Source organism: Lutra lutra, chromosome 10 (assembly GCF_902655055.1).
Source record: "Lutra lutra chromosome 10, mLutLut1.2, whole genome shotgun sequence".
NCBI lineage: Eukaryota > Metazoa > Chordata > Mammalia > Carnivora > Mustelidae > Lutra > Lutra lutra.
In genome coordinates, this window is record NC_062287.1 from 31,253,389 (window position 1) to 31,277,759 (window position 24,371).

At 35.2% G+C, this 24,371-nt stretch overlaps 1 protein-coding gene and 1 pseudogene across 4 annotated transcripts in view; one reads left to right on the forward strand and one right to left on the reverse strand.

Moving 5' to 3' along the window:
• Window positions 1-24,371, reverse strand: part of ARHGAP42 (Rho GTPase activating protein 42) — a 299,718-nt gene that overhangs the window by 76,702 nt on the left and 198,645 nt on the right. For all 4 annotated transcript variants that reach the window (XM_047692080.1, XM_047692078.1, XM_047692082.1 and 1 more), the window contains 2 exons: window positions 12,790-12,900; window positions 454-558 (listed from right to left, as the gene is read on the reverse strand). In XM_047692080.1, the coding sequence (XP_047548036.1) occupies window positions 454-558; window positions 12,790-12,900 (216 nt within the window). The remainder of the gene's footprint in view (window positions 1-453; window positions 559-12,789; window positions 12,901-24,371) is intronic.
• Window positions 4,464-4,907, forward strand: LOC125078857 (U6 snRNA-associated Sm-like protein LSm7; annotated as a pseudogene).

A 24,371-nucleotide genomic window follows, 5' to 3' on the forward strand; every position in this document is an offset into this window, starting at 1 on the left:
CATTCCTTCAATGCTAAAGTTTAACCTTTTCATTTCACAAATATAGAAGTGTTACCCTTTGTGCATAAACAATGAATCTTAGAAAACTGAAAAAATTGAAAAAAAAGAAGAAAAGAAAAAAGAAAATAAGAATTGCCTGAGGCCACCCAGTAAAATAATGAGAACATTGGATAAAGGCAAAAGTTTCCAGCTTTCCAAGTATCTATTATCTATACCTCAGTAATAGTTATTTCTATGAAATTTGCTAGCATAAATTTTTCTAACATATGATTAACTCCTTCTTGGTACACTTTCAACCAGCAGCTAGAAAAAAATGTTTTAATAAATTTATTAAATGACTTTTCTAAATTAGATAAGTTTTGAAACACTCCAAGGCTTGGTCTCATTATAGTTAGTTTCTCCGTCCCCACCTGATTCACTAAGGAGAAGCAGTGAGAACAGGTTTAGTCTTACATTCTGCAAGTTGAATTGAAGTTGTTGCTTATATGGTGCAAATTCCTGGGCGAGTTCATATCCCTCGTGGTAAAAAGTAAATAAACCCTGAAGGAATGACAAAAGCTGCAAAAAGAGAGAAATGAAAAATGTATTTTAAAAAAAGATGACCATCAAACATAATAAATTGGGAAGTTATATTTCATTCTAAATCCACAAGCTAATAATTTTTCAACCCCTTTGTTTGGCAAGGCAGACACTTGAGTTGTGAAATAACCCACAAAAGCTAAGTTTTACTTCCTTTTTGGTAAACAGTGACAGGGACAGTTGTTATATTAACTATTCCACTATTCAAATGCATTGAAGAAATATCCAGGAGAGACCACTAATAGGGATACTCAAGTGACATGGGTCCTACCCTAGAAGAGGTTCTAATCCAGAGAGATAAAACATGTGCAGATGTGAGGAAGACTAAACCAGTAAATTAGAGATAAGTAGTACCCAAGGAAAAGAGTAAGAGTTTGGCCAGATAAAATTAAGAAAAATATCACAAGGTGGCAGTACTGATTCAGGTATTAAATAGACATTTTAGCAAGTAGTGGGAAGAACTAAAAATGGAGGAAAGAGTTGAGCAAAAACTTGGAACTAGATACAGATTTTTCATATGAAGAGTTGGAATAAAATTCTCTTTAGGAAACCACAATGTCTATTAGCCTTCTAATCCCAAACTCACAATGCACTTATTTATTATGGTCATATTCATAAAGCAAGAATGGATCTCCATGGACTTACAGGACACAGTTATTTATATAAATTACACTGAAAAATAATTATTTTTTCATTTAACTCATTGGGATTTTTATCACAAACTTGTCCACCAATTTGATCTCTTCCTACAATAAAGTTAGAAAATATTTTCTAGAAATAGCTAATGTTTTTCTAATTCAAATAGCATATTATGCCTGTAAGCTATTATTTTAAACTGAGGAAGAAACACAATCTGAAATTTTCATAAGTGAATAAATCTTCCACAATCTTCTGTTTGGGGAAATAGGGGGATTCAGCTAAGCATCAACTGGTGTGTGTGTTATGATTTCCAACAGATAAATACTGGTTCTGTTTGAAAACAACAACATAATGCTATTCTTCTATAGCAAAGTCAACTTCTTACAAAGTTATGTTCATGTCAGAAAACATACTTTCAGGTGGGTTTTAAATTGTAATATTTTAAAGACTTTTCTTCTCTTATTCAATAATTCCTGATATGTTAAAATATATTGTTTTCCAATTTTAGAATTATTTTACACTGTCAATTTTATGTCAACTGATAATTGTTATTATCAAAACTAAATACTCAATAGATTATGCTTTACTAAAATGATGCTACAATACATCTGTAGAATTATCCAATAATTTAAAATATATACTCTGCACATATTGTGGCCTAATTAAAAAGAACTATATCCTTTAATTAATTGAGATTTGGATACACAGATAAAGAAGTTTTCGGAAACAAGAAAATACTTTTGAAGTATATGGATAACACTATCCAAACAATAGTTTATGAAGTTGTTTGAAATAGAACTATTTCATGTTTTAATGTCTATAACTGGTCCCCAATTAGATTATCTTATTATTAATTGGATGTCATACAGAAAGATGCCATTATAATATCATCCTAAGTATATAAGATTTAATTAAACTCATAAAGAGGAGCTTTAAGAATATTTGTTTTAAGTCTTCCCATAAAACACCAAATTCTCCAAGATCTGTCTAAATAAATAAATCTATTGGCATCTTGTAGCACCATTCAGATTCATTCACTCAGTAGGAGACAATGCATGCTGATCACCTACTAGGGAAAGAACAATTTTGAGAGAAGTACAGAGAAATTACCTACAAAGAACAACTCACCTTTTCCTCCTGTTCTACATCCAGTTTGGAAGCAACTTCTCTGCAGTTTTAAAAAGACAGCATTATGTAATAACTGCCTCTAGAGGGCAGTAAAGTAAAACTGTTTTAGATTTGAATCTATACTAGCTCATTTTCTTCTCCACAAATTCCATGATGCTAAATTAAGGTAACTTAATAGGACAGTCTGAAAATCTTTTTATTTTTTTTAAAGATTTTATTTATTTATTTGACAGAGAGAGATCACAAGCAGGCAGAGAGGCAGGCAGAGAGAGAGGAGGAAGCAGGCTCCCTGCTGAGCAGAGAGCCCGATGCGGGGCTCGATCCCAGGACCCCGAGACCATGACCCGAGCCGAAGGCAGAGGCCTAACCCACTGAGCCACCCAGGCGCCCCTGAAAATCTTTTAGAATTGCATTCCTACATGTCCTTTTCTTTGTTCAGACTGCCTGAGTGAGTGGAGCAGTGTGGGAAAGACTACTGTCTCAGCTTACCTTCAGGTAAACCTGACCTTTCAAATAATAACAACTACTAAAAACCACTTGAGACAAATTAATATTGAATTACTTTTGGGGTGCCTGGGTGGCTCAATCAGTTAAGCGTCTGCCTTAAACTCAGATCATGAATCCATTGTACTAGGATGGAGTCCTGCATTAGGCTCCCTGCTCAGCAGGGAGTCTGCTTGTCCCTCCCCCCCAACCCCTGCAGTATGTGTACACACACACACACACACACACACACACACTTTCTCTCTCTCTCTCTCAAATAAATAAATAAAGACCCCAGGTTCATGACAGATGCTTAACTGACCAAGCCACCCAGGCACCCCAAAAATATTAAGTAATTTTTATCATCAGTAAAAGCTTATATAGCACTTTATTATTCCCAAGGGTTTTAGAATCAAATTATTATTTGTCACTCCAATATCCCAGCCAAATATAAACATTGATGCTACATTTATAATTATTTAGCAAGGTGACTACATATTCATAAAGGAAATAATAAATAATAAAAATAATAAATAATAAAATAATAAAAATAATAAATAATAAATAATAAGAAGAATAATAAAGGAAAAAATATTCATAATTCCCCAGCCCATTAATTACCAACTTCCAAGTCTTATAGGCCCACAGTTACCAGAAATACTGTGAATGGCAGAAAAAAAGTAGGAAAAGGAGTTGGGAGCTAGCATGGGAATGAGGGGAAGAACTCTGAAGGAAATGATGTAGTAATTCTGGGGCTGCTGCTCAGACTGAGCAGAAGAACTGGGATATAAAGGCTCTTATAATTGTGTGATCCATTCCTTGTCTCCTAAGAAATTAATCACTGAAAATCTTAGGGAATCTACTACCAAAACTATTAGAACTGATAAACAAGTTCAGCAATGTTTCAGGATACAAAATTAATACACAAAAGTCAACTTTATTTCTATATGCTTGGAATGAACAATCTGGAAATGGAATTAACTCCATTTATAATAGTTTCACAAGAATTAAATACTGAGGGATAATTTGAAGTACAAAATTTATAACTTGAAATGTACAAAACACTGTTTAAGGAATTAAAGAAAGTTTAAATAAAAGAGAGTATTTCATGTTCATGAATTAGAAGACTTAATATTCCCCAAAATGATGGAGAGATTCAATGCAGTCCCTGTGAGAAGCCCAGCTGACTTCTTTATAATAACTGACATGCTGATGCTAAAACTCATATGGAATTGCAAGGGACCCAGAACATCAAAACAATCTTGAAAAAGGAGAACTAAGTATTTAGACTTACACTTTTCCATTTCAAAACTCAATACAAAGCAATGGTAATCAACACAATGTAATGCTGGCATTAGACATTAAATCAATGTCTAAGAATTAAGAATCTAGAAGTAAGCCCACACTTCTATGGTCATCTTTTTTTCAATAAGGGCACCAAGACCATACACCAGGTAAAGAATAGTCTTTTCAGCAGGTGATTCCTGGACTACTGAATAACCATATGCAAAAGAATGAAGTTGTCACCCTACCTTACACCATAGACAAAAATTAACTAAAGATAAGTGAACTGTATGGTTATCTTGATTTATACCCCAATAAGACTGCTTTTAAAAAAATACAATATAGAGGGGCGCGGTGCGGCAAGATGGCGGACAAAGAGAAGAAGAAGAAAGAGAGCATCTTGGACTTGTCTAAGTACATCGACAAGACGATCCGGGTGAAGTTTCAGGGAGGCCGCGAAGTGGCATCCTGAAGGGGTTCCACCCGCTGCTCAACCTCATGCTGGACGGCACCGTGGAGGACATGAGAGACCCCGACGACCAGTACAAGCTCACGGAGGACACCCGCCAGCTGGGCCTGGTGGTGTGCAGGGGCACCTCTGTGGTGCTCATCTGCCCGCAGGACGGCATGGAGGCCATCCCCAACCCCTTCATCCAGCAGCAGGTCGCCTAGCGGGCGCCGTCGGCCGCCCAAGGACTCGGAGCTGCCCTCCCCTGCCACGTGTGCCCCCGTGGGACGGTGCTCTCCTTTTTATATCGTTATGTTTCTGTTTTTGTAATAAAACTGCAGACCCCCCCCCAAAAAAAAATACAATATACTTCACATACAGAGTACTATAATTGATTGAAAAAAATCCAAATCTCATGTAATACCTCTTTATTTGGCCATTGGAAACTTTAAGAAAATGGGAAACACAGGGCAAAAGCAAGGCATCAATTTTCATCCAGTACAAGTGTCCAGCCTATGAGTTAAATCTGTACTCTTTGCTATTCCTTACTTGGAGGAAACTTAGAGATAAATATCTTAGATAACAGCCTCAAAATAACTAGTGAATGCTTTAATGCATAGCTATTCAGAGCAATTTATTGAATGGAAATGAAAGAGTATAAAAATATAATCAAATAAATGAGAAAACTGAAGAAAAGAGAGGCAAATATGAAAAGCAGCCTGGGGAGACAATTTTTAAAAAAGGATGATTAAAGAAAGACAGAAGAACAAATGAATGAATGGACAGACATGGGCATAGATTCAATTAATTTTAAAAAAAGGCAAAACTTTTTGAAACCATGGCTATATCAGAAGTCAAGTATCTGTGGAGTTCCAGCAAATTTCCAAGATTTCAAGGGAATGGAATCCAGATGAAGTGGCAGGAGAAAACTTCTGTGGTAAAGAAACAGAAAAAACCAAAGAACTATAGCCAACAAAGTGATTAAAGAAGCCATACAGATGGCTGACAACTGAAAAGATGCTGAACATCACTCATCATCAGAGAAATGCAAATCAAAACTACAATAAGGTATCACCTTCTACCTGTCAGAATGACTAAAATGAACAACAAAGGAAACAATTGGTATTGGCGAAGATGAGGAGAAAGGGGAACCCTCTTGCACTGTTGGTAAGAACTTGAACTGGTGCAGCCACTCTAGAACACAGTATGGAGGGTCCTCAAAGAGTTAAAAATAGAGCTAGTCTATGACCCAGCAATTGCACCACTAGGTATTTCCCAAAGGATATAAAATACTGATTCAAAGGGATATATGCCTTCCAGTGTTTACAGCGGCATTACGAACAATGGCCAAATTATACAAAGGGCCCAAATGTCCATATGTCCATTGACTGATGAACGGATAAAGAATAATCACAAACTGAGATCGTTTGTGTGTGTGTGTGTGTGTGTGTGTGTGTGTGTATACACATATTCATCAGCCATCAAAAAGAATGAACTCTTGACATTTGCAATGACATGGACAGGAATAGAGAGTATTTTGCTAAGAGAAAGAAGAGAAATATGATTTTACCCATATGTGAAATTTAAGAAACAAATGAACATAGGGTGAACAAAAAAAGAGAAAGGCAAACCATTAAACAGACACTTTTTAAAAAGATTTTTTATTTATTTGAGAGAGAGAGAGAGATAGCGAGAGAGAAAACACAAGTAGGAGAAGTGGGAGAGAAACAGCCTTCACTCTGAGCAGGGAGCCTGATGTGGGGCTCGATCCCAGGACCCCAGGATCATGACCTGAGCCAAAGGCAGACATTTAACCAACAGAGCCACCCAGGCACCCAAGACACAACTATAGAGAACAAACTGAGAGTTCCTGGGAGTGAGGTATGGGCTGGATAGGTGATGGGTATTGGGGAGGGCACTTGTGGTGGTAGGCACTGGGTGTTGTGTGTGGTTGATGGATCACTGGGTTCTGCACCTGAAACTAGCATTGTACTGTATGTTGACTATAATTTAAATAAAACATTGAAACTACAAAAAATAAAAATAAAAAAAGTTCAACAGAAGCTACATTTAGATAAGGTCTTTACATGACTCATTTCTAACACAAAGTACAAGGAGATGAGTCAACCAAACCAATGTGATACTTTTCTTACTTTTCCAAAATTTTATTCACTATCTAATTGCTTTTGCAAATTTCAAATTTTCAGTAAGAGTAACTTGAACTAAATCCAAGGACCAAAATAGATTTTAAGATGTATGATCTGAGGACAGCTTTATTGTTTCATTAACTGTATTTAGTATTAACTGTTTTCGGTAGGATATAAATTTAGCATTTTGTCCTACAGAGTTTTGGGGGGAAAATGACATTTTCATATTTGCTCACTTCAATTTATCCTAAATTAAATTTTCTGCACTAAAGCTAATAAATCATACCAAAAAAATAACACAAAAAGGTTTAACTTTCAAGACCTGCAGGTCTATATACTATTTGACTTTAACTTAGCAAGTTTATTGAATCTCCAAATTATTCAAACGTTAGACAACCCCAAAAGCATCTTCTAGTATATTTCATGATATAATAAGCTAAAAAGCTAACACATATTAAGCAGATTAAGTAAAATTTTCTTTAGCAAAAGATTTAAAATTAAATTTAACACACTAAAGGCAGAGTGTCAAAAACAGTATGTTTTAGTTTACATATAATGGCTTATTTTCATTTTTCATATTAACCTTAAACATAATACAAAAAGACTAAAATGAATTCTAAAAAGAACACTATAATAAGGATAGGTTCTTAAGTATTTAGATGTATATTTTAAAGCATGTTAAAATTAAAAATGTGTTTTTGAAACAGTTATATCTGGCTTTGAAGCCACACTAAAAAACAATTCACCAATATTGTTTTCACATCTAGTACTGATAATCAATGAGAGCTCAATACCAGCTGATCTCTTACTGATGCTAATGACGCACCAGGCACTTGCTGTGTGTTACCTGCATTGGATGAGCCTCACCACAACCATCCTGGGAGCTATGGTTTTTATTCACAATTTACAATTAAAAACCTAAGGTACACAGAGTTTGAAAAACAAGACTGTAAAAAAAAAAAAACAAGCTGTAAGACGAGAGCCAAATTCTATCTTACTACCCCTCAGGCATTATACTTGTCTGTCACTACAAGAAAAGTGGTGTGTCAACTGCAGCCTGGTCAGGGAGGGGACAATTTTTTAAAAAGGATGATTAAAAAAAAAAAAGTATGGAAGAAAGAATATATGGAAAGATAGGTGCACTGATTCAAGCACCTTTACCAAAATAAAGGTCAACCTCAATTTTTTTTCTAATTTTAAGGAATTAAAATAACTTTACAACACAATTTTCTATAGTCATACATCTTATTTAGTCAGAGCAAGTGTCAAGGAAGGACTAATTGTTATTGTCTGATGGCCAGTGAGACAGCAAATAGTACTATACAGGACTTCAGCTTTGGGGTCTGGATTCCTGGGTCTCCCTCTCTTTACGTTTGTGATCTCAAGCAACTACCAATCTTCCTATAACTTCCTCATCTAGACAAACAACAACTACCTAACAATAAAGCTGTTGTATGGGCCATGTGAGATAACACAGAGAAAACACATGACACGGTAGTTCCTCATAAAATGTTAGTTTCAGCTAAGTATGCAAAAGAATGTAATCAAAACATACACAAACTGCAGCTGAATGAACTGTGAGGGAGTTAAGTCATAAAGGGATTCTCTGGGTTTCTGAGCCACAAACTTTCATGTACCATAATATATAACAAATACACTAGGGCTCAACTCTCTTAGGTAAGCTTGTTCATGTTCAGCATACTTGAGAAGCTTTTTCTCCTACCTCTCAAAGTTCTCACAAGCTCCAAGCAACTCTGAGAAGCAGAAGATCTTAAGATCAAGAGTTGGGAGATGGGGTTTTTCCCTCTCTGATCTTTCCCCCTCCTTTTAGCCCTGAACTCATATATCTTATTGGCAAATCTGAAAGGATGAAGTCTAGCCCTGTTTGACAGAAACATGTGAATAAATGCAAACCAATATGCAATTTGAAATTTTCTAGTAGCCACATAAAAAAATTAAAGCAAGTGAAATTTAATATTTTACTCAATATGATATATCTAAAATGTTATCATTTCAATATTTAAGCAATATAAAAGAGGTTTTGAGATATTTTACATAATTTTTTGTACCAAACTTTTGCAATCTAGTATGTGTTTTACATTTACAGCCCATCTTAATCTAAACTATCATTTTGAGTGCTCAATAACCAAACATGGGTAGTTGCTACCATATCGGATACTATAGGTCTAGAGATCAGTTAATTACAATCACTCTGTATATATAAGATATGATACACAGGAGGGAAAGGCCATTAAAACTATCTAATGAAGAACTGAGTTTAAAAAGCTGATTTTCGGGGCGCCCGGGTGGCTCAGTGGATTGAGCCACTGCCTTTGGCTCAGGTCATGATCTCAGGGTCCTGGGATCGAGTCCCGTATAGGGCTCTCTGCTCAGCAGGGAGCCTGCTTCCTCCTCTCTCTCTCTGCCTGCCTCTCTGCCTACTTGTGATCTCTCTGTCAAATAAATAAATAAAATCTTAAAAAAAAAAAAGCCAATTTTCTGTAGCTTTTAAGAACAGTTACATAGTTTTATTAAAAAAAATATAAATGTCCCCCATTCTTCTAGAACTGGCTTTTCCTTGAAATAATGACACTGTAGGAATATTTATTTCTAATATAGTAATATCCTCTTACCCAAGGTTTTACTTTGTGATTCAGTTACCCACAGTCAACAATGGTGTGAAAGCAGATAATCTTCCTTCTGACCTATCATTAGGTTAATAGTAGCCTAACAATAACAATATATTAACAATGCCTACATTATTCACTTCATCTCATCATATAGGCACTTTATCATCTCACATCACCACAAGAAGGGTGAGTACAGTAAGATATTTTGAGAGACCACATTCACATAACTTTTATTATAGCATATTCTTATATTTGTTCTATTACGTTATTATTATTAATATTTTATTGTGCTTAATTTATAAATTAAACTTTATCTTCGTATGTAGGTATGTACAGGGAAAAAAAACACAGTATACATAGGGGCAGGACAGCCCTTGGTTTCAGGCATCCACTGGGGGTCTTGGATTTTATCCACATATACCTGTGGATAAGATGGGCATACTATTGTTTCTCCTGAATATTCTGTAGAAATTTTATGGCAAGAAGTAAGCTTTTTTTTTTTTTAAGATTTTTATTTATTTATTTGACAGACAGATCACAAGTAGGCAGAGAGGCAGGCAGAGAGAGAGTGGGAAGCAGGCTCCCTACTGAGCAGAGAGCCCGATGTGGGGCTTGATCCCAGGACCCTGAGATCATGACCCGAGCTGAAGGCAGAGGTTTTAACCCACTGAGCCACCCAGGTGCCCCCAGAAGTAAGATCTTGACATTAATTGAAAAACGTAAAATTATCTCAAACATATCAACATTCTTACTTTATGATATTTAGTGCCAATGATCATTCTCTACTTAAAATTTTTATTCTACATTATATCTAACTATATCTATCTACTATAATCTATAGAAGATAGGTCCCATCCTTGGAACATTTTGCTTTGTTTATCTGTTAAATAAATATGGGCCAAAACTAGAGTAGACTACTAGATTTCTGCAATATAAACAATAATGCAACAGGAATTAGGTTTTCTGTAGAACAAAAAGGGTAAAATATTAGTTTTCTTAATATGTTTCATGTTTATAGCTCCTAGGAACTTTGTTTTTGAAATTAAAAAAAATTTCTTTCCTCAGAATTAATTTGCAAATACATAACCTAAAGAGCAGCACGCCCATGTTTCATTTCTTCCATTTCCATTCTTCTCATTACTGCAAAAGAAATTAAATAGAACCCTGTGGGTGAAGCTATATGGCTAGAAATGAGAACAAGGCTAAACTGACAGCATTATTTTGGTTTGGCCAGACAGTCCAATAATAAATGTATAGCAGCCAAGGACGTATTTTGGAAGAAGGACAAATTTAACATCGGTTTTGATTATGGTATCACAAGAAAGACATGCATTACAGAAGATTTATCAGACCATCACAGTTTGGGATACGGTAGAGGGAAGGAAGAAAACACATTTCAGTTGAAGTACAGTTTCCACCTCTCTGCATGTATTACCAAAGGAATTCACAAATTCTTATCTATCAGCCACCTGTGAGCAAACAATTTTATAGTCTTCTCCTTACATATATGATATCATCTGACAGAATGGTCTAGTTCTCTGTTCCCAGACAGGATACACTATAAAAGAGGCTTTTACAGGGTGATAGGCTACCCGAATGTCCGTCCCTCCCCAGACATGTCGCTCCCCAGGGGAGATGGAGAGGGGTATTGCATGTGTGAAAAGGTCATTCCAGGTGCAAGGAAGAAAAACAACACAGCAGATAAGAATAGTATCTGAAAGGAATGGGAGCAGACAAGAAAGAAGTATGAAAAAATACCATCAGATATAATGGGCATACACCACAAGTTTAGTGCCAAGAAGAGCTAAAATTCAGAAATCCCAAGAAACAGATCCTAAGGAGGAAGTTTGGCTGGAACTAGAGAGGCTTCAAAAAATCATGGTAGGATTCAGAGGCAGGATTTCGTCAATGAAAAGGGGAAAGGAATTTTAAGTACTGGTCATCTTCCTAGACTGGGGGTTGTTAGGCTGCTTAGTTCTCATTGAGCCACAGATAAGTTTCAGAAGGCCCCCTAACTCATATAAAATTTAATGAGATCCCCCAAACATCTACTAACCAAGAGGTTACTAACTCATTCTAAGGAATTTAAGGATTTAGATATTTGGCAAACAGAACTTGTAGTTAAGACTGTTAACCCAAATAAACAGTAAAAATTAAATCCCTGAGCCTGCGTTGTGGCCTTCAGTTCCTTAAATTTGTCCAGCTGAAGCGTATAAACTTGCCAAGTGCCCAGTTTATAGGAGAGAGTCAGACTGCTTCAGGTGGAGGGAGAGAAGTAAAGTAGAAGTGGCTGGGAGCCAGGCAGGGACTAGAACTCTTCCCAGTATCTGCTCTGCCTCTTTCCCATCATCTTTAAGGAATCACTGATGGGTTTCCATCTAGAAATGAAATTTCATCAAATACATTTTAAAATGTGTCTTCTTTTCCCTTTTCCCCACAATCTCCACTTAGAAACAGGTATTTTATTTCTTATTATAAACAGATTTCTTAACTGACATAGAAAAATATAGGTTAAATCATCTTTTAGATTATCTATGTATTTAACTATTGTTATCCACTCATTTCATGGGAATTGAACATTATATATTAACAAAGATTATCTTGACTTACAGGACTTACTTTGATTCATCACAGACGAAGCATTATGAAGGTGCCTACTCAGGCAATACTGTAACATATTATGGTAGTACTTGGGGAAGAATGCTAAGAAAATGAAGTAAGCTTATAAAGACCAGCCACCTGTTCTTTCCTGTAATGCAATTTACATTAGGAAATCCATTACTTTTTATACTGACTTAGGAAGATAAATGACTTCATAGGGAAGTCAGGCAGATTCCAGCCTTGCAAGGAAGTGGAAGGGAACAAAGGGAGAAATATAACCTTATGTTTTCTCCTTTCACCTAAAGGCTTAGTAAATAGGTCGCTTTAGTGGTGAGCTATATTTACTTAGGTATATATATAAGGTGAACCCTTTTCATTTTTTAATATTTCCATTAATAAACTATTTTTAAGAGCAGTTTTAGGTTTATATAAAAATTGAGTAGAAAATATAAAGAGCTCTCATATGTTCCTTCAACCTCCACCAGTTTCCCCCATTATTAACATCTTGCATTAGTGTGGTACATTTGTTACAAATGAAAACCTAAGATTGATAGATTATTATTAACTAACCTCTATATTATACATTATTATTAACTAACCTCTATATTATAACCTTTTCATTGTATATTCTGTAGTTCTGACAAGTGCATAATGACATGTATTCACTAGTATAGTATCATATAGGATAGTTCCACTGCCCTAATAGTGCTCTATCCTCCACCTAGTAGCCTTCCTCTACACATCCCTTCCCTTTTGTTTTTAAAAATCACATGTCCAATAGAAAAACATTACAAATTTTGTTTTCATAGGCTGTGTTGAACTACTGTTTTGTAGGGAAACTGCAACTTACCGGTTCAACAAATTCAAACTTCTTTTTTTCTTGAACCTCTTGAATTTTAAAGACATACTCTAGTGATGCTTCATAAAAATTTTGATGTTCTCGGTCAATCTGTGTATCTGCCTAAAGAGTAAAAAAGAGGCAAATCGTGACACAAAGAGTAATCATTGATAGTTCTACGTAGAAAAGGACTCAAATCCTATTCTACTTCAAATTTTTTATTAAAAATTAAGTTCTACAAAAAGTTTTAATATAGCAATTATTATGCTTTGAACATACAGAGACAAGGAAAACACTGTCCTTGCCCACCAGAGTTTATATGGTATGGAATGTGAAGAAGAGAGGGAGGATAAGCATACAACATTCACCATAAAAAATATAAAAAAGGCATATTAATATATATGGACATCTATGGAATCATACAAAAAGAAACAAAATTCAGAAAGAAAATGGTGGTGGTATATGTTGAATCTTGAGATGAACAACTGGCAGTGAATAGGGAAACACAAAAAAGTAAAGAGGCATGAAAGATACTGACAGAGTTTGTCTACAGAGTAAAAAAGTAGAGGATAGGAGGGTGAATGAAGTAAGGCTGACATCACACTGTAAAAAAATCTTAAGATACTTTGTAACAAATTTGGATTTTTACTGAGGGAGAATCATTTGAGAATATTCAGTAGAGTCACATCATTAGGTAAAATCTCAGAAAAAAAAATTAAATAGTTCTAACTTAGGGAATCATGCTTTATCAATGTTATGCACATTTATTATGCATAACTACAATAGGGTTCTATTGATGAAGTAGGAGAAAGTGTTATCGAGATAATTTTCTCTTTTATTTTTGATGTTGCCTCTCCTTCATACCTATTATCATCTTCTGATGTACTTTTTAAAACTGATTTAATTTAGTAGAGAATCATAATTTTACTTTTCTTTCCCAGTTTTGTACTCTTCACTGCCAGTTGATATTACCAAGAGCAGATGAAAAGAAAAGAATGGGCTCTCTGGAGTATTAAGCATCCACCAACAATAATTTGGGAATAGAAAATACTTTGGAGCCATTTACAATAATTTCACATAGAAAAGCTTTAAAAAAGATAAAATTAGGTTTGTTGGCTTGAACATCATCAGAGCATATTAAAATTTCATTTGAAACACCTTTAGTAATAATTATTTACTATTAATTTATTTATATAAATAAAAATAATCCAATATTATTAGCAACTCATTCTCTAATGAGTTGGGAATTCCAAGTTTCCAAACTAATATACAAAAGAACATATAAATCAGGTAGGAAATTTGAACCAGAAGCTTCTCAGCTCCCGGAAGACAGTTTAGGATATATATACCTATATATATTTTCTTTTTATCACTGTTAGAAGAATACAGTATTTACAGAATGAATGGTAAGGAGGTATAGGTGGTGATATGCTCAGTTTAACAACTGGGTCTGTGGTGGGAATGTCTGATTTGCAGTCTATGCTGGTTTCTGTGGTGTAAATATTCCCAAAATAGCCAGTTCCAAACCACAAACCTACCATCACTGAATGTGGAAGTTAGCAAAAGATAAGAAAATCAGCTCTCCAAAGAAAGCTCCAGTATAACACTGGGTGTAAACCTTCTGAGAATGTTTTCAATCTCAGAGAGAAAAATCTATGCCACAAGTTACCTTTGAAGCTTTTCTTTATTTTAAAATATAATGACACTGATTCTATAGACTAGCACATGGGAACAAACTAAAATCTTGAGACACCTTTACAGCATAGATGGCTACTTGTGGTCAACAAAACTGTGAAGACCTAAATGCTCTCCACTGAAAGGTCCGTTTACAAGGCCAGTCCTTGCTGGTATCTGGGAATGTGGATTTCAGGAGGGTACCTACCACCCTAACAGGAAAGAGTAGCTCCCTGTGCCTAAATTGTGCCAACAATATGATTTATTACAAACACCTGTTTTCCTTCTGGGAGTCTAGAATTTAAGGATACGACAAGCAGAGACTACCTATGTGACCAGCCCCCATAAAAACTATGGGCACTCGGTCTATAATGAGCTTCTAATAGATAACATTTTTACATGTGCTGTCACAATTGATGGCTATGGGAATTAAGCATGTTCTATCTGTCTCTGCTGAGAGAGGACTCTTGCATGTTAGTGTCTGCTTTCCTTCAGTCTTCATTCTACGCACTTCTGTTGATTTTCTTTGTATCTTTTCACTGTAATAAATCATAGCAGTGAGTCCTCCTAGCAAATCGCCAAACCTAGGAGTGGTCTTGACTTTAGGTCCCTGACCTAAGAGTATTAAGTTATTTCCTCAGAAACTTATTGGCCACACACAATCTTATGTTATCAAAAGATAGGGAGTGGGAGCACAAAGGGGAATAAAAGAAAATAAATGCTCTTATTGTTTGTCAGTAATGCAAGTTTTCAATCATCTCCAACCTAAACAACGATATTCAATATATTGAACCTGCTTTGAAGAGTCACCCAGAATATACAGAGCTTAAGAAATACTATAGCTTAATTACTTTTCAGTATGAAATTTAGAAAAGCATTCTTTTATTTAAGGTGACTCCCTCTAGTACTTAAGCTCATAGCATGTGGTTCACTAGAAGGCACTTGCTCATACATCCAGTAACAGTTGTTGCTATGTATTCTGTACTGGATCAGTAAGATAACCATGTAACTTATTGTCCCAACTTTTAAAATTGAGAGGGAGCACTAGAAATATTTATGTCAGAACATTATGTATAAACTGCCATTTATAAGATGAAGGGGACAGTAAAGTCATCTTGCTAAAAAAAGAAAGAAGTTAATTTCTTAAGAAAACCATATAGTTCTCAGATACATAAATTCTCCCCCAGCTCCAATAAGTTACATACGTCAACTTAAGATAAAGAAAATAGTTCCATGTGATATTTGTCAAATTACCTCCAGAGGAGAAAGAATTTAAGCTGGACCCTGAAAAATGAAGAGCTTTAGAGTAGGTGGAAATAAAAGGAGAGGAGTTTGAGAGAGGGAATAAAGTCAAGAAAAGTTATGTTTCAGAAGACTGCCAGGTTTGGAATAATAAGAAATGAGAGTAAAGGCATAAGATAGAATGAGTGCAAACTTCATCATATAAACAGGACAAAAGCTTGAGGAAGATGTTGATTTGTCAAAGCAGCATTTCAAGAAGATTAAAGTGAGGACAGTATAGAATATTTTGATTAAAAGGCAGGACTGGGTGCATGTGATGATAAAAGACCAGTTATTTGATAGGGGTAAAGGTGTTTATATATCCCAGTAAGAAAGAGAAATTGAAAGATGTGGGTATGAGAAGCAAGGGGGAAGCAAGCAACTTGGGTTGCTCCCAAGTTTAAGTTTAAAACTTAAAGATAATTTTGATAACAAGAGATAATACCAGCATTAATTGAGAATTAAATAAATGAGAAACAGAAGCAAATTTGAGAAAATCAGGATGGGGAATTTCACACATTCACTAAGAATTGATAGTCTGAAGTCCTGGGAATCAGCAATAGGCAGTGCAGGTGGTCAGGTATGATGAAATCTTTACCCAGGAGATAGTCATTAAAATGTTACATGCAATACAGAAGAAGAGATTTCAGGGACACATATGCTATAATAGAGACATAAACATAGATTCTAAGGGATTCCCTTCATTTAGGAGGTGGGGATAAAAGGAACCTGTTGAAAGACTATTTAGTGATATGTGGACCCTTTTTCTCCTCTGTTTTCTTTTCCAGATTATAAAAGAAATATATATTCATTATTGTAAGTTTACTCATTATTCATTATTAAAACATAAATATAAAAACAAGAATTATAATCCTACCATTTATATTTTGATATGTACACACAAACTTAAACAAACCTGAATAATACTGCATATTCTGGTTTAAGCTCTACTTTTCCCCCCCACTTTATCTAGTGAGTATTTTTCAATATCTTTAAATAATTTGCAAATAGAACCTTTTACAGCCATATTACACTCCATTTTCACCAAGTTATATTGGCATATTTATTCCAATTATTCATTTGTGCCACTTCAGATATTTCTCAATTTTTACCCTGTAATTCTTGCATCAACATATTTATACAATTTATTGTTTTGCTCATGACTGATAATTCCTCTTAAGTAAATTCTGGCCAGCATAATCATTTTAATTATCTTGCACATTTAAACTTTGTTGAAATAAGTTGTCAAATTTACCTTAGGATTGACTGAATGAATTTATGTTCCTACTAGAAAAACAAAAGTGTACTGTTTGCCACACCTTCACTACGCATATTATATTCTCATAAGTTACAATAATATCCTGCTGCAATTTCTAAACTGCATTGTTTTCTTAATACGTGTGACACTGAAACTTACAGTATTTATATAAAAAAGAAACTTAAAATTCTTATTATGGTTTATATTTCTTCTTTGATGAAATATACTTTTATATTCTTTTTAAAATTTTTAAATTTTAACTCCAATTAATATACAGCGTTACATTAGTTTCAGGTGTAAAATACAGTAATTCAGCAACACAATCACTCATCAAACGAGTGCACTCCTTGATCCCTATCACCTATCTAACCCATCTTTCCCCTCACCTCCCCTGTGGTAACCATCAGTTTGTTCTCTATAATTAAGAGCTTGCTTAAATCTTGGTGTCCTTCTCTCTCTTTCACCCTTGCTCTTTGTTTTCTTTTTAAGGTTTTTATTTATTTCCAGTTAACATACAGTGTATCATACAGTGATTCAACACTTCCATACATCTTTGTTTCTTAAGTTCCAAATATTAAGTGAAGTCATACAGTATTTGTCTTTCTCTAACTGAATTATTTCACTTAATATTATAGTCCCTACCTCCATCCACATTGGTGGGAATGGCAAGATTGCATTCTTTTTTATGACTGAATATTCCATTACACACACACACACACACACACACACACACTTCTTTATCTGTTCATCTATTGATGGACACTTGGGTTGCTCCCATATACTGGCTATTGTATATAATTCTGCAATAAACACAAGGGTGCATGTAACCCTTTGAATTAGTGTTTTTATATCCTTTGGGTAAATACCCAGTAGCCTGATAACTGGATCATAAGATAGTTCTATTTTTAACTTTTTGAAAAACCTCCATTCATGGCTACATCATATTTGTGTTCCCACCAATAATGCAAGAGAGTTCCTTTGTCTCCATATCTCACCAACACTTGTTCTTCGTGTTTTTTATTTTAGCCATTCTGACAGGATTGAGGTGAAATCACCTTATAGTTTTGATTTGCATATCCCTCATGGTAAGTGATGATGTGAATCTTCATTTTTTGTTAGCCATCTGTATGTTTTCTTTGGGAAAATGTTCATGTCTTCTGCCCATTTTTAAATGGATTATTTGGGTTTTGGGTGTTGAGTTTTACAAGTTCTTTATATTTTGGGGGTACTAACCCTTTATCAGATATGCCATTTGCAAACATCTTCTCCCATTCTGTAGGTTCCCTTTAGTTTGGTTGGTTGTTTCCTTCACTGTGAAGGAACTTTTTATCTTTGCTTTAATCCAAATAGTTTATTTTTGCTTTGTTTCTCTTGCCTCAGGAGACATCTAGAAAAATGTTGCTATAGCCAAAGTCAGATAATTATATCTATGCTCTCTTCTAGGATTTTTATGGTGTCAGTTCTCACATTCAGGTCTTTAATCCATTTTGAATTTATTTTTGTGTATAGTCAAGAAAGTGGTCCAGTTTCATTCTTTTGCATATAGCTGTCCAGTTTTCCCAGCACCATTTGTTAAAAGAGATGATCTTTTTCCCATTGGACATTCTCTCCTCCTTTGTCAAAGACTAACTGGCCATATAATTGTGGGTTTATTTCTAGGTTTTCTATTTTGTTCCATTTATCTATGTGTCTATTTTTGCACCAGTACCTGTGTTGATTACTATAGCTTTGTCGTATAACTTAAAGTCTGGAATTGTGATACTTCCAAAGCTTTTGTTTCTTTTTCAGGATTACTGACTATTCAGGGTCTTTCCTGTTTCCATACAAATTTTAGGATAATTTGACCTATTATTTTCTGTGAAAAATGCTGTTCATATCTTGAGAGGGACTGCACTGAATGTGTAGATTGCTTTGGGTAGTATAGATATATTAAAAATATTTGTTCTTCCAATCAATGAGCTTAGAATGTCTTCTCATTTCTTTCTGTCATCTTCAATTTCTTTCATCAGCATTTTGAGTTTTTAGAGTTTTTGGTTAGGTTAATTCCTAGGTATCTTACTATTTTTGGTGCAATTGTAAATGAGATTGTTTTCTTAATTTCCCTTTCTGCTACTTCATCATTGGTATATAGAAATGAAACAGATTTCTGTACATTAATTTTATATCCTGTGACTTTATTGAATTTATCAGTTCTAGCATCCAATTTGGATGCCTTTTATTTCTTTTTGTTGTCTGCCTGCTCTGACCATGACTTCCAGTACTATGTTGAATAAAAGTGGTGAGAGTAGAAATCCTCATCTTGTTTTTGATCTTAGAAAAGAAATCTCTGTTTTTCCCCATAAAGGATAACATCTGCTGTGGATTTTTCATATACAGCTTTTATTATGTTGAGGTATATTCCCTCTAACCCTACTTTGTTCAAGATTTTTATCATCAATGGGTGTTGTACTATGTCAAATGATTTTTCTGCATCCATTGAAATATCATATGGTTCTTATACTTTCTTTTATTGATGTGGTTTATCATGTTGATTGACTTATGAATATTGAACCAGACTTACATCCCAGGAATAAATTCCACTCAGTTGTGGGAAATGATTTTTAATGTATGGCTTTTGTTTGCTAGTATTTTGTTGAGGATATCCTCAACTATGTTCATCAGAGATATTGGCTTGTAGTTCTCTTTTTCGCTTGTGGCATCTTTATCTGGTTTTGGTATCTGGGTAATGCTGGCCTCCTAGAATGAATTTGGAAGTTTTCCTTCCTTTTCTATTTTTTGAAATAGTTTGAGAAGAATAGGTATTAACTCTTCTTTAAATATTTGATAGAACTTGCCTGTGAAACTATCTTGGACTAGACTTTTGGCTTCGGGAATTTTTTGACTACTGATTCAGTTTGTTTGTTGGTTATCAATCTCTTCAAATTTTTTATTTCTTGCTGGTTCCGTTTGTTAGGTTATATGTTGCTAGGAGTTTATCCATTTCTTCCAGGTTGTCCAACTTGCTAGCATATAGTTTTTTATACTATTCTCTTATTATTGTTTGTATTCTGTAGTGTCAGTTGTTATCTCTCCTCTCTCATTTGTGATTCTGTTTGAGTAGTTTCTCTTTTTTTCTTGATAAGTCTGGCCGGAGGTTTATCAATTTTACTGATTTTTAAAAAAAAAACTAGCTCTTAGTTTCATAGATCTTTTCTAGTCGTTTTTTTTTTTTTTTTTTTTTAGTTTCTCTATCAATAATTTCTGCTCTAAGCTTCATTATTTCCTTCTTTTTGTTGATTTTGTCTATTGTTCTTTCTCTACTCCTGTAGCTGTGATATTAGGTTGTTTATTTGAGATTTTTCTTACTTCTTTAGGTAGACCTGTATTGCTACAAAGTTCTCTCTTAGAACCATTTTTGTTGTATCCCAAAGGTTTTGAAGCATTGCATTTTCTCTTTTTCTTTTTTATTCTTTTTCTTTTTTCTTCCATGTACTTTTTCATTTCTTCTTTGGTTTCCTGGTTGGCTCATTCATTGTTTAGTAGCATGTTATTTGACCCCCATGCATGGGTGGTATTTCCAAATTATTTCTGTGGTTGACTTCTAGTTTCATAGTGTGGTGGTTAGAAAAGATGCATGGTAAGAATTCGATCTTTTTGAATTTGTTGAGGCTTCCTTTGTAGCCTAATATGTGATTTATCCTGGAGAATGTTCCATGTGCACTTGAAAAGAATGTGCATTCTTCTGTTTTAGGATGGAATGTTCTGAATGTGAAATCCGTCTGCTCCGGTGTGTCATTCAAAGCCATTGTTTCCTTACTGATTTTCTGTTTAGGTGATTTGTGTTTTGATATAAGTGGGGTGTTAAAGTCCCCTACTACTATTGCATTATCATCAATTAGCTCCTTTATGTTTGTTATTAACCATTTTATGTAATCGGGTACATAAATATTTATAATTGTTATATCCTCTTGTTGGATTGTCCTTTATTATTATTTAGGGTCTTTCTTTGTCTCTTTTTACACTATTTGTTTTAAAGTTTACTTTAAATATAAGTACCAATATAAATATTGCTACTCCAGATTCCTTTTGACATCCATTTGCATGATAGATGTTTCCCCAAACCCTCACTTTCAATCTGTAGGTGTCTTTAGCTCTAAAATGAATCTCTCATAGGCAGCATATTGATGGGTCTTGCTTTTTTATTCATTCTGTCACAATGTCTTTTGATAGTGTGCATTTAGACCATTTATATTCAAAGTAATTATTTATAGATATATTTATTGCCATTCTATTACCTGGCCTGTGGTTGTTTCTGAAGACTTTCTCTGATCCTTTGTCTTTCTCTCTTTCATGGTTTGCTGGTTTTCTTTAGTGATATATTTGGATACCTTTCTCTTTATTTCTTGCATATGTATTAGTGGTTTTTGATTTGTGCTTATCATCATTAGGCTTGTATATAACATCTTCCGTATACAGTAGTCTGTATTAAGATGAACCTCTTGTCTTCCTCATGTTTTAGGTATATGGTGCCATGTTTTACAACCTTTTATTTTGTGGGTCCTTGACTGAGACTTTATAAACAATATTCATTTTTACTTTTTTTTCTCCTTCCTTCATACTTTTTGTTTGTTTGTTTGTTTTTGTTTCCTTCCTTCATACTCCTACTTATGGTCTTTCCTTTCCACTAAGAGTACCCCCTTCAATATTTATTGCAGGGCTGGCTTATTGATCAGAAACTCTCTAGTTTTTATTTGTCTGGAAAACTCTTTATCTCTCCTATTCTGAGTGATAGCCTTGCTGTTAGAGTACTCTTGGCTGCACATTTTTCCCAGGCAGCATCATGAATATATCTTGCCACTTCCTTCTGGCTTAGAAAGTTTCTGCTGAAATTTCCCATGATACCCTTAAGGGGTTTTCCCTTGTATGTAATTGTCTTCTTTCTCTTGCTTCTTTCTTTATTTTTTTTTAATCACTGTATTTTCTTTTTTTTTTTTTTTTTTAAATCACAATATGTCTTGGTGTGGATGTGCTTTTTTTTTTTTTTTTTTAACTTTGTTTTTTAAACTTTGTTTCTTTGTGTCTTCTGGATCTGGGTATCTGTTTCCTTTCCAGACAGGGAAATTTTTAGCTATCATTGAATTTCAAGTAAATTTTCTGCCTCCTTTTTCTCTTTTCTGTAACTTCCATAATAGTGTTATTATGTTTGATGGAGTCACTAATTTTCCTAACTCTATTCTTATTTTGCATAGTTCTTTTTTCTATTTTTGGAGTAATTGCTTGATTACTTTCTATTACTCTAACTCCTAGGTCATTAATTTGTTCCTCTGCTTCTTCCATCCTGCTATTTATTCCATCAAGTGTGTTTTTCATTTCATTTATTGAGCCCTTTATCTCTGCTATGTTATTTCTTATCTACATGTTAAGGGTCTCACTGATGCCTTCTACTCCTTTCTGAGGCATAGCAAGTATCTTTATGATCACCACTTTAAATTCTCTCTCAGTCATGTAACTTATATCTGCTTCACTTAGATCTTTGGCCATGGCCTTAGATCTCTTGTCCCATTCTTTCATCTGGGACAAGTTCCTCTGTCTTCTCATTTTGTTTAAGTCTCTGTGACTATGTTAGGAAAGTCAGTTACATTTCCTATTCTTTAGAGTAATGGCCTTATAAAGAAGAGGTACGATAGTGTACCACTTGTAGTGTCCCTTTATTTCCCAGGGCCCAGCACTTCTGGGATTATCTCCAATGTGTGCTTAATGTGCTCTGTTCTTGTGTCCTGGCTGCTTTATCCTTCAGACCAGTCATCTGCAGAGGCTCTCTTTGCCTTTCCAGGCCATGTTTGGTCCCTAGCCTGAATGTGGTGCCTTTCAACTAGGTGTGCTCTGGTCTGCTTGTGAAATGAGACATACTGCCACTGCCACTAGAACCTAGGCTCCACAAAGTTCCTGCAACTGGAGATGCAGTGTTGGCAGTGTTGGCAGGATTTTGGCTGACCTGCCGGGGGCGGGGGGGGGGGGGGGGGGGGGGCAGGCTGCAATTCTGTGACCAAGGCAAGCATGACTGAGAAGGGTGGTTCCACAAGGGGGTGGTTTCCACAGGTAGCCTTGTGCTTATGCTGAATGGCAGGGGAGGGAAATGGCACCTGCCATTTCTTTTGTTCTGGGAGGGGTCTCTTTGTGAATGTTGCCTCTTTGGCACATATTCCAAGATAAGCAAATAACCTCTTCACTGGGTGACCCAGGTGCTCTTCAGATCACTGTTTCCACGCTGTATGCCCACAAGCTGTTTACCCTGCCTTCTCTCCAAGAGCAATCCCAATGCTGCCAGGATCTCCCTGAGCCAAGCCTGCTGACCATTAGAACTTCAGGCTTTAAGCCCCATGGTTGCCAGAACTTGCGAAATTCAAAATTCAGTTCCTCTTGCTTTCTAAAAAGCCAATTGCTGTGCGAATTCATTTCTTTACTGTGCTCCCCTCCTTCCTCATGTGTTAGTCTGTCTCTCTCACCCTTCTCAGCGACTGTGGCTACCCCTACCACAATGGCCATGATCTATTTCTCTCCCAAACTATGTTTTTGTACTTCCTACCTTCTTTGTTGTGGCCTCTTCTCTCCCTTTAGTTGTGGAGTTTTTTCCTGAACGTTTTTGGGTCAATTTCTGGGTATTTAGCATGATGTGATAGCTATCTATTTGATTCATGGGATGAGGCAAACCTAGGTAGGGTCTTCCTATTCTGCCACCATCTTCCCCTCCATTTTCTGCTCTTTCCAATTTTTACTTCATAATTTCCATTGAAGACCTTTTCACACTGATTTGCAAATGCAACTTGTATATAAGAGATAGTAATCCTGTGTCATTTGTTGTACAAATTCCCTAACATTTAGCCTTTTAATTTAATATCTTTTGAAGTAAAAATTATTTTGATGCATTCTGGTCTTTCTACATTTCCTTTATGTGATCTCTTCCTGTCATTTAATACTTAGAAAGACATTGTCCAATTATACATCAAATATTACTTCTTTTCATTCACTATAAAGTCTATAAAGTCTATAATCTTAACAAGTCTGGTTCTAATTCTGCTTACTCCAATGACCCATCCATATGATGGCCTTGTAGCTTTATCAACACAAACTGACCCCTAATTCAGTCCTAAAAGTGGACAACCACTTATTTCCCATGAACAAATCAACAAGGATTCCGCTCTGCAGGTGAGAAGGCACAGAGCAATCTTTTTGAAGAAAATAAGCAGGGTGCTGACAGAAGAACCAGAGCTGCTCTGGAAAGGAAGAGAGGTTACAGAATTAAACACATGTATGGTAGCATTTCCCTACAACAGGTTTGATTCCTGAAAGGGCAGAGGGAAAAAAACAAAACAAAACAAGGCACATACTTCCTTGGCTACAT